This window comes from Acomys minous (genome assembly GCF_964271855.1).
Source record: "Acomys minous genome assembly, chromosome: 11".
Lineage (NCBI taxonomy): Eukaryota > Metazoa > Chordata > Mammalia > Rodentia > Muridae > Acomys > Acomys minous.
The window spans coordinates 36,166,556-36,185,428 of record NC_140492.1 but is presented as its reverse complement, the minus strand read 5'-3'; the positions used below and the strand labels follow the sequence as shown (position 1 = coordinate 36,185,428).

The following is an 18,873-nucleotide window of genomic DNA, read 5'->3' as shown; positions in this document are numbered from 1 at the left end:
ATATCTCTTCTTTATCAACTTAAAACATCCATCTAGACCTAAAAACATCTTAACCCCTAAACAACTAAGCTTCATTGTAAAACTAAACTATCTGGTCTTCCTCCCCAGAGACTTGAGAAGGAATAAAACTAATTGCCTGAGTAAATAGGAAGTACAGGTTAGCAGCTTCCCTAGTGAGAAGATGACAGAGACAGTTTGCTATCTGAACAGTGACCCAAAAATCACTATAACATTGGAGCATCATCTTCAGCCTTCTGGCTCAATATATCTGACAGACATATTTGTGAGGCAGGAACTAGTGAGGACTTGCTTAGCCTGTCTTGTCAGAGTTTGACCATTGACTGCCTGCATCCAAGCTTGCCCTTTTTTTAGGCAGAATTCTGTGGTAGAAATGAGGCCATTTTGCCCAGTGGCTGGTTTGCTATGGCCTCTTTTTATTATACCAGGCTCACTATTGATTTCAATCGCTTTAACTGTATGCCTTCTTAGATTCTGTAGCCACCTCCAAGGCCCAGCTCATTTTTCAACTACTCAGAACATTTCTCAGTAGTTGACTATAAGTGGTTTGTCCCTCTCTTTTTCTGTCATTCTTTCCTTAATCCATTCCAGCTGGGCTTCTGGCTGTACAGGTTGATAATCCAGCTGAGCCTGTTCTGCCCTTGCATGACTTTTTATCATAATTATGACCCAGCTGATATCTCTTGTAAAACACTCAGCCCTCTTGTTGGAAACTGGGGTCACCTCATTTTCTTTGTCGCTCACTGGTGGAGCATGCTTTTTTCTTGTTCTACCTCTAAGTCTTAAGAACTCTGGGCTGGAGAGATGTCTCAGAGGTTAAGAGCACTGACTGCTCTTCCAGAGGTCCTGAGTTCAATTCCCAGTAACCACATGGTGGCTCACAACCATCTGTAATGAGATCTGATGCCCTCTTCTGGCCTGCAGGCACACATGCAGGCAGAACACTGTAAACATAATTTAAAAAAAAAAAAAAAAGAGCTCCAAACCTTAGTGCCAGGCTGTGTCTCTCTGTCTCTCCCTGGGAATATCACGAAGCCATTGACTGAAATAAAACTCATAGGTCACTCACTATTGAAGTTTAACTTTTTTATGTAACTGCCCACTTACCTACTACATATCTCAAAAACATCTCAAAGCTAATGTCATAATATAGAATTTTTTATTTTCCGGGGCTGGAGAGATGGCTCAGAGGTTAAGAGCACCGTTTGTTCTTCTAGAGGTCCTGAGTTCAATTCCCAGCAACCACACAAGGTGGCTCACAACCATCTGTAATGTGATCTGGTACCCTCTTCTAGCTAGTAGGTATACATGCAGGCAGAGCACTATATACATAATAAAGAAAGAAAATTAAAAAAAAAAAAAAGAAAGAAAGAAATTTTTACTCTCCTCTGAGCCTGAACCTGAGCTTAAACCTGTCTCTCACAAACTTGTTAAAGGATTCTATAACTCTAGCCAATCGACGGGGCTGAAAACACACAGGGGTGCCCTTTGCTTCCTTTATTTGCAATACTTGTCACAGCTAATAAAGCAGCAAATCCTGACACCCCTTTGTAACCTAGCTTCAGTCTGTCCACTCCCCCTCCCCTTCCATGACGACTCTGCCCAAGCAACTACAGCCTAAATACAGCAACTTCTCTTGATGCCTCGGACCCTGCCTTGTCCCTCACGTTCCACTGTCTGCTGCAGCCAGAATGCTTTCAAGACAGAACCATATTTCATTAACCTCCCACCTACAAGGCTTCCAAAGCTCCTAATGGCCTTCACATTAAAATGTAGTCTATCAATCGTAAAAGTCCTACATAACCCGTTCTTTGCCCACATCCTCAGCCTCTGGTTAGACCACTGTCCTAAGCTTGGGTTATCTGAGGCTCCTTTACAAACTGAGGTCAAAAGCCTCCCGACAACCTGCAGTACATATTCTCTCTGTCTGGACCACTCCTCCGCTGTCTTCATACAGCTAGTCTTATATGGGTCCCTTGGTCTAGCTTAAACCTCTCCTCTACATGATAATCCTTTCCCAAGTAGTCATTTGATAATTCCTTATCATCCCTTTATATTTATATGTCTATATTATATTTAAGACATCTTCCTAAGTATTTAATCAGTTTTTCCCTTTTCTTTAGAATGTAAACACCCCAAGGTACAGGAATGCGCTTATCACTCCCTGGTCTCCCCTGTGGCGAGATTTGTCCCTGGCATATTAACTGGACTTATTAAATATTTGCTAAATCAGTAATCTGAAATCTAATTTACTGGAGTCAGCAACCAAGGCAGAAAGCTGTACAATCAGCTGCACAAAATGGTCATTTTTAAAACACAGCTGGCCTAGAGCAGGAAGCTACATTCTTTTCAAGCAATTCTAGGTTAGCAAATAGGAGATATTTTTACCTGATTACTACATCATAAGAGTCGATTGTTGCTCCTAATGTCTTATTCTTCAGTACTCCACCATTACCAACCACCACACATCTTTTACACGGCTCTCTGTTGGACAAATAGATAAGTGAAAGATTGAGTAATGACATTTATGAAATGGAGTGATTACAAAACAATGTTCCAGCTTTCTGGGACTAAGTTAAATTTCACTGGACATCTAAGAAGAAGAACCAGCTGTGCCTCGGTCCAGAGATTCAAGAAAAATTATGTGTCACGACCCCTCCAGTGGAATCTGTTTGACAAACGTTACCATAGAACCCAAGGCGATGACCCCTACCCAAGGGACAGCCTCCTGGAAACGGTTCTGATGTCCCTGCCAGGACTAACTGATTGCAGCTTTTCTTTTTTCTTTTTTTTTTTTTTCATTGTTTTGGAACATCCTGACTGTTTCTCTTTCTGCCTTTGTTTTTACTTTCTTATCAAGGACTTTTCAGACATAACTGTGTCTGAAACTGCAGCCAAGGGTCATTCAGGCAAGTTTACCACTAAGTTCCATTCCACTTGTTAATAAAAACATGGCTAAGAATTAATCATAATTCATATTATGACTTACAAATAAAGTGTTTAAGTAAGCTCCAGATAGTGGTGGAAGAGCTAAGGAAAAAAAAACTGTCTTGACTCACAGATGTTTGGCATAATAAGAGAACATTGGCCTTTGATAAAGAGGGCATATGCACTGATACCAATCTAATGACTTATGAATGATTTTTCAAGATTAATCACAACATTATTACTCTGCATCCTGTATTTTGAATTGTACGGACAAAAAAAGTAACCATGAAAAACCACCCCCGTTTCAAAATGTGTATAAAAACCTAGCTCGTTTGCCTGCAAAATACACTCAGATTCAAACAGCACCTCTGGGTTTATCTCTGTCACTCACCTATCTTCTGCCCACTGATGCTTCAAGAACTCCTGACCTGAAGAACCTATACCTGACTGAGCAGGTCCACGGCAATTATGCTACTGGGGAAAGTTTATCACTTTGATATTAACCCTTAGTGGCTCTTGCACATGTACATTCCCTTTTGGGACCCTTAGAATCACCAGTTTAAAGAGAAGCCTGATTATCTCCTGACAGACAAATGAAGAAATACATTTGCAAGGAAAAACAACAACAACAAAAGCAAAACAACAACAATCAAAAAAAAAAAAACATAAGTAGCATTCAAAGTCCAAATTGCAATCAGGTGGAACTAGCGTTTGGTTCCAAACTTCCAGGGTACCAAGATGTTCCATCAGCACACGCTTGCGGGTACAAGCACAGCTCACATTACTTCGCTATCTACATTTTAAGCCAGTACTCCCCACTCCTTATCTAGCCCTGGTTTTCTCTTGCATCACACAAGTGTGGAAACGGCCAGTTTGGAATGTGGTAGAGGAGGAGCAGCTCTCTGTACCCTGCCTGGGCTCACTTCACTTTTCAAACACAGACTGCTTCTTGGTGTTTCACCTAAACACGATGCTTGCTTACCCTGCTTCTGAAAAGCCTTAAGGGGAGCACAAAGGGGACTTCTTTCTACAGGCCACAGTCAACATACATACATACACACACACCCCACCCCGGGGAGCACAGAATGGACCCTCAGCTAATGCAACCCTAGCCTGGGGTTTTTCTTGCTCTGACCACTGTCCATTGGGCCCAGGAAATAAGGAACCTTCGCTAGGAGACAAGGCTGCAAAGAAGAGACTGAAGGGCCCCTCGCTAGTCCTCACTGCAGGCCAAGTCTAAAAGACAAACTTGTTTCTCAAGACAGCAGCAGACTAGTCAACCTCAAAAGTTTAAGATTTTTTTTAAAATGTGTAGCAAAACTGTACAAGTGGAGAGTAATAATTAAATGCAGAGAGTGTCGGAGTTGGGAAACATTTTAAAAGAACCAGCCTGGGCTAAGAAATGATGTATGCGTTCTGTAAGAGAATTCTCTCTCGCTCTCTCTCCCGCTCTCTCGCTCTCTCTCCAACCCCCTACCTATGCCCCGCTCTCTCCCTATCCCGCCACATGTGTGGTGGCGGTGGGGCACAAATACGATCAGAGGACAATTTGGGGGGGGGGCGGTTCTCCCTCTCCATCATGTGGGTGCTGGTGATTGAACACAGGTCACCACAACTGGCAGCGAGCACCTTTACCCAATAAGCCATCTCACCCGTCCCTCTCTCATGAACACCCTTAACACACTTTAATTATCAGTTCTGCCTACACCAGTGTCTGCCTCACTAGATAAGAACAAGCAGTTTTTTTGTTTGTTTTTTAATGGCTGTCGGGACTTTGGGGGCTGAAAGACAGAGGGCATTGCCCAATTTTAAAAAAGTGTGGCCACAAACGGTCACATCATGGGTATTCTACAATATGTCCTGAAGGTGTCTTTTCTGTCTGTCTGTTTTAAGAGTGTAACCTGCCTCTAGAGGATTATATAAACAAGTATGACCTTAATAGAAACTTCAGGAAGCCCAGCTTACCGAAGCTTTCCTCTTTCCTGCTTGAAGGGGGGCCACCACTGGATATTCAAACACCTCCCCTCCATCACCGCCCCCCCACCCCCCCACCCCCGCTTATCCCCAGGAGCTCCATCCCATAAATGCCCTCCACAGGGAGCAATCCCCTCTTGAAGACCTCAGGGTCAGTTCTTTCCCAGGCTGACCTGGTGAAGCTGGCTCCACCTCCCCGCTGGAAGTCCTAAGCAAGGCTGTGCGCCAAGAGGGTGGCTCAGAACAGACAGGGTAGGAACAACAGCTGTTTCCATGAGACAGCCTGAATGGAGGTGGGGAGGAGCATCTATCAGCAGCAGCCTAAGCCCTCTGCCTCCATGGAAGACCGAAGCCACTTGCAACTCTGCTTCGATCCAGGGAAGAACCGCTTCCCTTTAGGTTCAGGGATAAACCTTTGGACTCCACCTTTTTGTTGTTGTTTGTTTTGTTTTTTAAGACAAGGTGTCACTGTGTACCCTTGGCTATCCTGGACTCGCTTTGTAGACCAGGCTGGCCTTGAACCCACAGCGATCAGTCTGCCTCTGCCTCCTGAGTGCTGGGATTAAAGGTGTGTGCCGAGTGGGGGCACTCCAGCTTTTACCGAGGCCTGCAGTCCCTAACTGGTACCAGAGTACCAGGCTTATCTGTACCACACACACAAGGGCAAGGGCTGCTGGAAGTGGAGGCTACCAGCATGGCCCTTGGGACTTAAAACTGAGGTCTCTACAAAGGATTTCTTCCTGGCTTATGAGCTCTAGTTCTGAAGCTGATTCCTAGAAGAGGTAACTTGGCTCAATCCCAAACTGGGCTAGCTCCATAGTGCTACAACACACTGACAAGCTGAATCGTAGTATGCCCAGAGGGTACCTCCTTATCTGATGAGGTTATCAGTGGCATCATGACCTACGGATTAAAGATGGCCACCAGCTGTCATGCCACCCCCCCCCCCCAGTGGTCGCCCCTCAGAGTCCAAGTCCTGGACCTCCCACAGACCTACCATGTCGAGCCAAGAGAGCAAGGGATATAGGGTTCAGACAGATCTCTTCTACAGGATCCTCTACAGCTCCCTACAAAGTGGGGTCCCTGCTCATCACACTTCAGTGTGAAATGCATGTAAGACTTTCCATCTTCTGTTTTCTTCTTGGCCGGCTTTACAGGAGACAGGGGTAGAAAGAGCCTTTATTGGAGGAATAGTTTTTGAAGCCTTTCAAGGGAAAGTCGGTCAACTGGGATCCCACTTTTCCTCAACGGAAAGAATACCACAGAGACCCACATATTTTTATGAAGCTCACTCAAGCTACAGGGTATTTGGTGTGGTCCTAGCATGGCTCTTTTCTGGTAGCAGCTTATGCACGGCTCCACCGCAGTTCTGGCCGGTCGAGACTGGTACAGACTTTCCAAATCACTCATCTCAGAATTCAGTTCTCCCAAACAGATGCTTATGTTCTATAAATGAACTGACACTTCCCACTTTTCCAGATGAACTTGACTTTGGAATATGGCTGCCCTAGCTCCTTAAATATAAGTAATGATTCCCAGGATCCTCTGGTGACTGCGTGCGTAACTTCCTCCTGTTTACTTAACACCATCTTCACACATAAGTGGCTCCAGTGAATTCTGAAAGCCTAAAAGAAAGAATGGCATCATTTCTACCGCCTGCCATCGACTAAACTGATCCTCTCCTCCAGGTGTTTTCAAACCACTTTGGTTCTCAAGGCTGGAGAGACAGCTCAGAGGTTAAGAGCACTGACAGCTCCTCCAGAGGTCCTGAGTTCAATTCCCAGCAACCACATGGTGGCTCACAGCCATATATAATGTGATCTGATGCCCACTTCTGGCATGCAAGTGTACATACAGGCAGAGCACTGTATACATAATACATAAATAAATAAATGCACTTTGATACTCACTTTAAGTGTGTGAAGCAGGTTTCGGTTACTCTACTCTGGGAGGAAAAAAGTAAGGAAATACACAGGCCCCCAAGCCTCTTAACCACAAAGTCAAGTAACTGCAGAGTGTCTGAACTTGTTACCAAAAAAAACCTAGACAGCTGCTGAGGAAGTGGGGCTAAGAGTCACTTCCCCCAGATGAAGGCTTGCTTTGTCTCAAATCAGGCAAAACCAAGAGTCACTATTCAGGGAGGAAGCAAAACCCCTGGCAGAGTCACTACCCAGTGCAGTACAGAGAAACTGCAGCTGCTGCTATTTCAAACCACTGTGATTTTAGGTATTCTCTTTTCACCATGGCAACATAATACATCAAAACACATCACTCTATCTTCAGTGTAAGAATCTATGGCAGACCCTACTGGTCGTACTCCCAATAACCCAGGCGCCTACAATAAACTTTTGTAAGCCTACAATGGTGAGTTCATTATCCTTGACAATGACTGGGCTGTCATCCATGACCAATGAGATAGCAGGGGAGTCTGTCATATGCCTTCAGAAAGATTCTGCCCCTGCAAAGGGAATGGTATAAGTAAAACAATATTTTTAATCTGCCCCTTCCTTTCAGTTTAGACATTGACACTGGGTGGCATAAGGTTAGAGGGGCTGCAGCCATCTTATACTTAAAGTGAAAAGAACCAGAGAGAGTCCATCCTGGATCCTAATACCACTGAACCACTAATTCAACTGTCAACCAGAGACACAGACAGAAGATGCTAAGACTCTGTATAGTCTAAGCCAGTGGCTCTCAACTTTCCTAATGCTGCAACCCTTTAATATAGTTCCTCTTAACTGTGTGGTGACCTCCACAGATAAAATTATTTCATTGCTATTTCATAACTTATAATTTTGCTGTGGTTATCATAATGTAAGTCCCCGATATACAGGATATCTGATATATGACTCCTATGGGGGTCGTGACCCACAGGTTGAGGACTACGGGTCTAAATTCAGGAAACCTGATTCAGACAATTACAGGTGTAAACTGGCACTCCTTAGGGTTGTACTCTTTACACTCCGTGATGCCATAGGCTGTCAACCCTACAGGAGGAAGCACAAACCTGCAGATCAAAAACTGCATGAGCATTCGGTCGGCAATCTATGGTTCTTGCAGCTAAACTCTAAACCACTGTGCAAGAGACTGGAAATGGAGCCGGGTTCTGGAGTTGTGCTTCCCCCAAAACCTCAAGGAACTTGGCTTGGTGATCTGACCTCTCATTTCCGTTTTTTGGTTTTTTTTTTTCCATTGTGTGAACTACAGAAATCACTGTCTCCCAGGTTGCTCCATCAGACAGGGCCCTTTCCTCCAGCCTGCGTGGCTCCAGCTCTTCTATCTTTACTCAACATCTGCCCAGAGATGACAGAAAACAGGTAATGGAGTGGTTGCACTGCACTCTTCCCACAAATGACCCCTCTGCTGAGGCAGAATCGCTGCTTCCTCTTGCCCTAAGTTCCCTCCACCCTACAAAGGCTTCGAGGTAAACAACCCTTCGCTCGGCAGAATACCGACCGAGTGTGGATGGGAGGCAGCTCCTGCCCTGCCTCCACTAATGGCCAATCCAACCCAGTTCTGTTGAGCTGACGTAATAGATTCCACTTCAGTGAGCAGCAAGGCAGCCTTTACAACTTTCCCCACCCCATTTAGCTGCCAACCGACTTACACAGGTGCTTCCCTTAGAAAGCTATTTATAGGTAGTAGTTACTGTGTAACTACCTATGCTGCAGGACAAAGGCATTCTTTATCTCATGGGTCGGGGTGGGAAGCTAGTTTGTGCACTTTAAGTAGGAGCTACAGTTCTGCATGCCAAGGTTTCTGGTGCTCCTCCTAGCTGGGGAGGGATGAAATTCCACTCGAGAGACAGCAATATCCCTGGGACCAGGACCAGGTTAGAGCAAGGGAGTGACCTCAGCAGCAAGGAAGTCATCACCTCAGAATAGAATATGGGCTTGTCTTAAGTGTCACTTACAATCATCCTGAAATGATCATCTTTAGGGAACCTCACTGAGCACAGAAGCATGATGCTCACTGGGCTTGGGGCAAAAGGGAGACCTAAATCTGTGAGAAAGCAACAGAAGCAGCACAGAAGAGCTTGGCTGGGCTATTTGGCCTAGTTGGCTTCAGAATCCTCCATGACACACAAACACTTGGGGAACCAAAGAAATGACAGAGAAAGCTACTACAAAGAACAATCACCATGCTACCCTTGTCCCTTAAAATGGGGACAGGCATAGTTCACTACAGTTGTTGACTCTGTGCAACAGATAGCACTGGATTTTCTCTTTTCGCCATATGGATTCTGGAGATTGAAACACGGGATGTAAGGCTTGGCAGCAAACACCCATATCTGCTGAGCCATCTGACCAGCCCTAGGACTAGCTGTTTTTAACAGTGAGCACACAATGACCTAAACCACAGGCAACATCTCCCATCACTTTTCCAGCTAGGTATGGCCGGGTGCCTGAGTTGACCCAGTGGGATGTCATCAGTGGTTGCTAGTAAGTGTTTAATGATCAATTTTGAGGGAGGGAGAAGGAAAGGACAGCCTGAGAAGCTCTGGCTTGTGAGACTTGCCAATTCCCATGACTATAAATAATGGCTCCATGGGAGACCACAAGCGCTTCCAGCTAAGGCTGCTAAATTTGGAGCTGGCAAGAGATACAGCTCTCCCCTGTTGGCACCCCTGGCCCCAGCTCATCACTAGGTACATGAAACGTTTTGTATGGCTTCTTGAGACATCCTTTGAAAATAAAAAGGCAAGCCTCAAGGAGTGGCGCATGCCCTTCTCCCGTTCTTCCCCTCTTCTGGCATTTTGGCAGGAATGAAGAGGTGACGGGGTGAGCTCTAGCTATCCTGTTGGCCCCTAAGGAAGAAGCCATGTACAGAGGAACAGCAGGGTCCAACACAAAGGCCCTGCTGACCACAGAATTGCTGGGACAGACTTCACGCTTGTAAGTGAGAAAGGGGAGGAGGTTTACAAACTTAAGTGACACTTCCATGTTTTTTCCTTCACAGCGGAATAAACTAAAGCATCAGAGATGCAGCTTGATGAAGTTGTCTGAGCCAAACTAACAGAGTCTTAAAGGGCTTACATTTGAAACAGAAAAAAAAAAAGGCTATTTCCCCATCCCTACCCCATGGAAATTGGAAAGAGAACAGAGAGAGGATAAAATGAAGGAGAAAGATTCATGTGGGTGACTCAGCCATAGGCTGCTGGGAGTGGGAACATTTACAGCAATGAAGAGGAGACAGTGCAGACAGATAAGCAGACCAAGTCAGTAAAAAAGAGCACACTCTAGCTACGGCACAGACTAATAGCTGAAGACCTCTCTTTGCCAGAGATATCCTAGGAAAGCAACTGAATGCAACCATCTGGTGGTTACGTTAAAAGCAGAGAAAAATCCGTCAAATGTCAGTTTGTATCTGCAGAGCTATTCTCAGATGCCTGCTGCAAACCCTATGGGGTCTATTACTGCGCTTCGCTCAGACATCAGGACACTGGAGTCACAGCTACCTGTGTACCTACCCTCACTCTGCCCTTTCCCAGCTATGCCAAGTTGTCTGTCTGTCCAGCCTAACTTTCCCCATCTGCAAAATCAGAGAAAACCGACCCAAAACACTTAGGCCAACCATCTTCACAAATCAGAACTCTAAAAAAGAAAGCTTTGTAAAAGTGAGGTGCAGGGGCGGGGGGGTGGGGGGGGGCGCGGCTGGAGAGATGGCTCAACAGTTCAGAGCATGGGCTGCTCTTTCAAAGGACCAGGGTTCAAATCCCAGCAACCACATGGCTGTTCACTACTGTCTCTAAGTCTAGTTCCAGGGAATGTGACACCCTCACACACACACATACATGGAGGCAAAACAGCCCGTAATTTTTTTAAGTGAGGTAGTGTGTGTGTGTGTGTGTGTGTGTAAAATACTTGATATGCTCTGGCCAGTGGTGGCACACACCTTTAATCCCAGCACTCAAGAAGCAGAGACAGGCTGATCTCTGAGTTTGATGCCAGCCTGGTATACAGAGAGTTCCAGGTCTTCCAGGGCTACACAGACAAACCCCATCTCCAAAAACAAAAACCAGCCAAACAAACAAAAACAAACAACTCTTGCTATACAAAGTTGAAACTGATCAAGGTGGGGGGTGGGGGTGGGGGGTAGGGGAGGAAGGAGTATGGTTTTGAATTACAAATTATAGCAAGTGGCGGTACAGCAACATAGTATACATACTCCACATTCCCCAAGGAGCACCACAGTGCTTTCGGACAAAAAGGGAATTCTACCATCTTCAAATAGGTTTGATCTCCCTAGACCATCTTCATTTTTATACTGTCCCATTGTCCAAAGTCTAAATTTTACCTTCAAATGTTTTAAAAAAGCTGGGCGGTGGTGGTGGCGCACACCTTTGATCCCAGCACTTGGGAGGCAGAGGCAGGCAGATCTCTGTGAGTTCGAGGCCAGCCTGGTCTACAGAGTGAGTCAGTGAGTCAAGGACAGCCAAGGCTACACAGAGAAGCTCTGTCTCAGGGGAAAAAAAAAAAAAAAAAAAAAAGAACAATTTAAAAATAAGCCCACCTTTGTAAAAGTAAGCCTATCTACTAGAACACCTAATTTTGGCAATGTAATTTCAATGGATTTTCTTGTCAAGGAAGTTTTCTACATGCTAAATTACATTTGTACTTAGAAAATATATACCTCAGTAAGACGTCAGCTACATTCAGATGTAATTCCCAACAACAGCAAAAAAGGAATGAAACTGTTTCCAAAGTCCAACAGTCAATATTTTAAATAAGAAACAGAGAAACACTATTGGGAATCTGTTGGACATGCACAGAAAGGACTCCACCATGAATGGAGGCTTTGTGCTGAGAGACAGCACAAGTGATTTCTTTCTTTACTAAAGACAACTTAGAGACTATCAAGATGGATTAAAAATGTCACAGGCAGGGGCTGGAGAGATGGCTCAGAGGTTAAGAGTCTACTCTTCCAAAGGTCCTAAGTTCAATTCCTGGCAACCACATGGTGGCTAACAACCATCTATAATGGGACCTGGTACCCTCTTCTGAAGGGCAGGCACACATGGGCAGAATACTGTATAAATAATAAATAGAATAAATAAATCTTTTTTTTTATGCCACAGGCAGGAACTGGAATTTTAACAACATACACATCCAGTGGAATCATCCAGAGTAAGTTCACTTTGCTTTTCTTAAGGCAAACACTTTGAGTCACTTTATATAAAGCTAAAAGTCAAGAGAAAAGGAAATGCACTCACTTGTCAAACTCTTTAAAGAGCTCACAATTCGGCAGGTTGGAAAGGGCGTATCGAAAATATCCCTCTGGAAAACAAAGAGTGTTAGGAGTAAAAGGAGAACCGACCCTTCTTGGAGACAAGGAGTCACCCAGCTCCTCCACTTCCAAGCCCTTCTTAAGCATGAAGGCCACATTGGAGTTAATCAGTGAAAGATTAACAACTTATCTACAGTTTGGTCACAGTACTCAAAAAAAGCCACTCAAGATAATAAATGCTCTGAAGTTGCCTCCCAAGAGTGATGGTCAATACAAAAGCAGTCATAAGTAGTAATAAAAATTAGTAATATCACATGATTCCAAAACTTGCCATAAAATAGAACTCAGTGAATTTAAGTCAATTAGTCAAAATCTCTGATACATACATACAAAATCTCCACTGTATGCATACAATTGTATATATACATATATATGTATACACACACACACACACACACACACACACACACACACACACACACACAAAGAAACAGAGAATCTCATGCATTGGCCTCGCTGTGTATGTAGCTAAGGATGCCCTAAAACTTCTGATCTCCTCACCTCTACCTCTCGAGTGCCAGAATTATAGGTCTGGACTACAATACTTGGTTTATGTAAAGCTAAGACCTGAACCCAGGATTTCAACCCATGCTAGGCAAGCTCTGTCCAAACTAAATCGCATCCCTAGCCTTTGACAAAATATAGATTCATAAACATGAAACCTTCTAAAGCAAGATCGGTTGAAATAGTAAAACTCTCACAAATCATAATTCTGTCACCACTTGCATTTTTAACATCTCCCCAAAATCTAGACTTCAGGGCTGGAGAGATGGCTCAGAGGTTAAGAGTGTCGTCTGCTCTTGCAAAGGTCCTGAGTTCAATTCCCAGCAACCACATGGTGGCTCACAACCATCTATAATGTGATCTGATGCCCTCTTCCATCCTGCAGGTGCACATGCAAATGGAACACTGTATACGTAATAATAAATAAACCTTTTTTTTTTTTAAATCTAGACCTCAAAGCTTTATAAGCCCTGAAAGCTCTCAGTGAGCAGTGGGAAGATTGGTGTATTGTTAAGAGGTTGAATAAGTCCCTTTCAACTTCTTTTTGTTTGGTTGGTTAGTTTTTGTGGGGGTTTGTTTTGTTTGTTTGTTTGTTTGTTTCTTCAAGACAGGGTTTCTCTGTGTAGCCATAGCTGTGCTGGACTTGCTTTGTAGACCAGGCTGGCCTCAAATTCACAGAGATCCCCAAGTGATGGCATTACAGGTGTACACAGGTATCTCAACTTAACAAAAATAAAATCTACTGATGAAATTAAAATATTAAGGATCTAGACAAATGGTTCTCAACTTGTGGGTCACAGCCCCTTAGGGGGTCAAACAACCCTTTTACAGGGGCAGAGGGGTTACCTAAGACAACCAGAAATCAGATATTTGCATTATTATTCATAACGTAGCAAAAGTATACAGTTATGAAGTAGCAACAAAATACTTTTATGGCTGGGGGAATCACCACAAAAGATGCATTAAAGGGTCGCAGTATTAGGAAGGGTGAGAACCACTGATCTAGATCTTGCTGATGAGACAGACAAGTAAAAAGAGGAATGGGGGTAGGTCCATGTCTCAGTCAGCAGAGCCCTTGGTTTGCAAGTAGGAGAAGCCAAGGTCAATCCCGAAACCCACATAAATAAAAGGGTGGCCTGTGCTTGCAATCAGAGCCCAGGGCAGGCTGTGACAGGAGGAGACAGGCAAATCCCCGTGGCTCACTGGCCTGTCACTCTAGCCTACTAGCTGACCTCCAGGCCAGAGGTTGTCCTTCGCCTTTCACATGTGCATATGTCCATGCACACATGTCTACCCATGTACATATGAACACACATGTCTACCCATGCACACATGAACACACAAGGCACACACACAAAGGTGAAATGAAGGAATAGGGAAGAAACTATCTGTTAGGGCATCCTGCCAATTCTACTCTGGAATAAAGTTGGGCATGTGAGCCAGCTAAGGCCCACTGTGACAGAACAAAAGCAAAAAATTAAAAATAAATAAATAAATAAAAAGAAGAAGAAGAAGAAGAAGAAGAAGAAGAAGAAGAAGAAGAAAAAGAAAAGAAAGAATTATTCCCTGAAGTTACACTGCCTCTAAAAGATCCTCCAACGCCACCCAAATTATAAGGCAGAATAAGAACCGTGTGACTGACCTGTTCCCTTTATCCCATAGGGCAAAAAAAAATTATTGGTACCGTAGTCAGAAGTAACCTTTGCATAATCAGCTGCACACAGAAATGGGTAAAGCTGAGAATACCTGGAAGAAAACGATAAAGCGTGATCTTGTCAAATGCCTCCTGTGCGCTTTTAGCCACCTGTGATCACAACGGAGACTCACGATAGACATCCTTCCTCGGGTGTCCTGGCTTCTCTCCGAGAAGTTGGCATGCTCAAGGGAACTTCCTCAGAGACTACTGTACAAGTGACACACACACACACACATCCTATCTGTCCCTTTAACTGCGACCTTAGATAACTGCAATCTCAGATACTCCCTTAGCAGTCTTGAACAAATAATATAACCCCTAGGGGACGGGAATCTCAAGAAAGTTGTGTTCTGCAGCCAATCGTGCCTGAGTTTGTCACTGTTTTTGTTACCTACAAGTGTATGGTCCAGCCAGCTACCAAAGTGGCAGTGCATAGGGACAGAAACAGACGGGGATGGAAGAGTCAACTACAATTTCTGGCAGCTGTAACGACCACTCACTATTCACATTACGTGTAGATCGCTCATTTGCATTTTATGCAGTTCTATAAAAGTGAAGGATAATTCCTAATTAAAAAAAATTCTAATTCTAAATTAGAATAAGAAATTCTAATGAGAGTGAAAAATAGAATGGGAGAAAAGGGAGTGGAGAGAGCTCAAGTTTTGGGTTTTTGTTTGTTTGTTTTTTTCTGATCAAATGCAAATAGGCCTCATCAGACTCACACATGTGAAAAGAACATCAGCTTCCTTAAAATATACCCAGAGTTCTTCCTGACTAAAGGCACAACAGCAGGCTATTGAAATTCATTGCACACTTTCTTACACATACGGTGTCTACCCCATACCAAGATTTACATGAAAAGAGTAAATAGTGTGGGAAATGACCACAAACACATTCTGCAAATGCTGCATGGCCACAGTTTTGTTTTGTTTTGTTTTGTTTTGGGGGAAAGGGTCTATTTTTACCTCAGGAGAGAGATGAAAGCTGGCTGTTGTTTACAATTCTTGATGCTGTTTTTCTTCATTATTTCCAGAGGTAAGGCCCTAGGAGAAAGAAAAAGCAGCCATAAGAAACTAGAACAAGGAATCGTGTCCAAGGAGGTCCATGTACCCCAGGAACCCACCGGGCTCCATCCACTGCTGACCAGCCTTGGAGGCAGAGGACAAAGGCAACGCCCACAGGCTCACACACAGCCCTGATGCTTAACACAGCCTTCTCCAAATCCTCAGCAAGCTTAGAAATTTATGAATGAAAAGCAAGGGAGAACGGAAAAGGCTATCGCGACCTTTGGGATTGGGGAAAGAAGCAGTGAGTGATTCACAGGGAACTCTGGGCAGGATTACCTCACAGTGGAAACCAAAGCCAAACTCTAGGGTTTTGGCAGTGTGGGGAGGGGGTGTTTGTTTGTTTGTTTTTGGGTTTTCCAAGACAGTGTTTCTCTGTATAGCCTTGGCTGTCCTGGACCCACTTTGTAGACCAGGCTGGCCTTGAACTCAGAGATCCACCTGCCTCTGCCTCACGAGTGCTGGGATTAAAGGCGTGCACTACCACGCCCGGCGCCACACTCTAGTTTTAGTAGCCTTCAAAGGCTGGCAAAACCAAACACAGGGCAACTGCACAGGCCTTTTACATGTGGGAACACCTAGTGACAGCAAACAGTGGAAACACCTGACTGAGCAGCAACAACAGACCGTTGTCTTGAGGGTGTCACAAGCCACACACAGCACTGAGATCCATTATCTCGCTGTCCTAGGTTCTTGGTGCCACGTTCCTGCGTGAAGTACTCATGTCTATGACTTGAAGGGTTTTGTGAAACCCAGCCAGGAAAGTAAGTTGGGGGGAGGGGTGGGTGATGGGAGGAAACAGCTGGGGAAGAAGAAAACAACTTCACACAAGAACTCATTGGTCATTGAGTATATGAAAAACCAATGCTTTAAAAATTAATTTAAATGATTGAATGAAAAGAGTAAAAAAAATTAATCATTTTTTCTACTATCAATAGGAATCAAGATGAATAGACTGAACCTTTTATAGACAAATAATTTTCATTTTTTTTAAAGTGGGAAATTTCTACAATTAGAACTAGTAAGCTACTAGATTCAGTGGATATAAGTTCTTATAAAATGAGATATTTTTGAGAATACTGCAAGAGCAAGGGCCTCTTGGTTTATACATAAGGATAACACCCAGATGTGGTGGACCAGCACAGCTAATCCACAAACCCTACATTATATTAAATGAGTCTGTTACTTCATTTATAAGGTTAGAAGCAACCTAGAAGCAACACAAAAAGAAAATAAACATCTGTTTTAGAATATGAAGACAAACTTTAGGTGGATTTGAAAATGAAGACAATCACCTGTATTATTTTTTTCCTTTTTATGTATATGTGTCGTGTGCATGTCACATACATGTGGATGCACCATACATGTGTGCACATATGAGTGGAGGTCTGAGGTTGCTATTGGGAATCTCCCTTGATCACTCTTACTCTTTTGAGGCAGAGTCCCTCAGGCAAACCCGAATTTCACTAAATGGTAGTCTTGTGATCCCAGCTTGCTCTGCCTTACAGGTGAGCTCCCACACCCTCTGTGCATTCTGGGAACCCAAATTCTGGTCGTCTTGCTTGAATGGCAAGTGTTTTAACTGCTGAGCCATCTTTCATTGGTTTTGTTGTATTTGTGTTGGTGTAGGCCAGAAGACAACATGGGTATGGGTCACGTACCTTGCTATCTCAGTCTCTCACTGAGAAATAAAGTCTACAGATTAGGCTAGGCCCACTGGCCAGTATGCACTACCACACCTGGCTGTTTATGTGGGAGCCAGGGACCAAACTCGAGTCTTTGTATTTCTATGGAAAATATTTACCAGTTGAACCATCTTCCCCACCCCTGTTAACTGTCTCCTGAGTATAGGGAATGAAGGAAGCCCTGAATGAATCCTGAAGTCCCCAGTGAAAGTATGTTGTTGATATGGACACAGCCATATACCAAGGACCCCACAGCAAAGCTTTCCTTGAGGGACTGATTCTGAGTGTCGATAGGATATGTAGAAAATGTCCGCCATGGCTTTCTCCCACTGTGTTTGGCCTGAAGACTGTTCGCCTGCAGAGACTGGTCCTACTGAGATTAGCTTAACCTATCACTTTGATCCAGTTGTATATCATAAACCCCGCCTCCTGGTGTATGTGTATATATAACCCTGTCTTCTTTTCTAGCTGTATGCAATACCTTGGCCTCTCATTCCAACTGTGTATGCTAAACACACTGTGTGTCCTAAGCACCTAAGAATACTCTGGCACCTACACCTAGGGTTCTAAAGGCTTCTCTAGAAAAGAGCCCAGACTACCCACCCAATCCAGGTGTCCATCTGTCTGTCTTGTCTTTGTCCCCTTGTTACCCCCATCAGGTCCATCCCTGAAGGCTATGTAAGATGTTTTTGTTTCTTTAAGAAACACAGACATATTCTAAGAATATGTTTTCATCCCAGGCGTGGAGATGTACGGGGCTGCTTAGCAGCAGCTGACTATGATTTGCCTCATGCTCTGTAGCAGAAGTGTAGTTTTGCCAGCTGCAGACAGTCTCTGCAACTGTGTGATGTTGTGGAATTCTGGCAACTTTTCAGAGGGTATGTATGTATATGTGTGTGTGTGTGTGTGTGTGTGTGTGTGTGTATATATATATACACACACACACACACACATATATATATATACACACTCTAGAACCCTGAGAGACAGGCTTGGTGGTCATTTAGGCAGTTGGCTGGGGCTTAAGAGTAGTTGTGCTCAAAGAAGAAACTAGATTCACAGATCTCTACCTTCACCTCATCCTTCTCTCTCTACTATCTAGTGATAGGTGGCGAAATGGAGGAGGGGGAATAAAGGGTGGGGGAAAACCCACAAAATAGCTAAATCCAGGTTCAGGTCAGTTCCCACAGACACGTTGGGTGGCTCTCAACCATCTGTAACTTCAGCTCCAGGACCTCCAATACCTTCTTCTGGCTTCTATTGGGTATTTACACACGCATGCACATAATCACAAAAAAATACACACACACACACACACACACACACACACACACACACACACACACAGGGCTCTTTACCAGGGTTTTTTCTTTAAAAAAAAAAAAAAGAGAGAACAAAAAACCAAAACCAAAAACTCTTGTGTGTGCATTTGTGTGTATATGTTTCTGTGTGTTTGTGTATGTGTGTGTGTGTGTCTTGCAGCTCTACCACTCTTCCCTTGGTTCTTTTTTTTTTTCATTTAGGCATATTTTATTGAATAACCGAAGTTACGGCAATGGTTAAGTAGTAATGTATACACATTCTAAAAAGTAACACATACACCAAATAAAATTAATTTCCAGGATAGATGAATAAAGAATGCACTATGTAAGGAAATTCATATGACTTTCAAAAACCCTGAGTCCCCACGTTTAAAACTGATGTGCTATAATATATA

General features: G+C 43.8%; 1 protein-coding gene across 6 annotated transcripts in view; it reads right to left on the bottom strand.

Moving 5' to 3' along the window:
- The window catches only part of ST3GAL6 (ST3 beta-galactoside alpha-2,3-sialyltransferase 6), a 55,208-nt gene that overhangs the window by 6,869 nt on the left and 29,466 nt on the right, over positions 1-18,873 (bottom strand). For 5 of the 6 annotated variants that reach the window (XR_014783067.1, XM_084801252.1, XM_084801253.1 and 2 more), the window contains 4 exons: positions 15,373-15,450; positions 14,354-14,457; positions 12,134-12,197; positions 2,407-2,502 (listed from right to left, as the gene is read on the bottom strand). Coding sequence is in view for 5 of the 6 variants with exons in the window: in XM_084801252.1 (XP_084657378.1) it covers positions 2,407-2,502; positions 12,134-12,197; positions 14,354-14,457; positions 15,373-15,450 (342 nt within the window). In the remaining variant the exon portion in view is untranslated. The remainder of the gene's footprint in view (positions 1-2,406; positions 2,503-12,133; positions 12,198-14,353; positions 14,458-15,372; positions 15,451-18,873) is intronic. The other variant, XM_084801256.1, reaches the window with a different exon arrangement.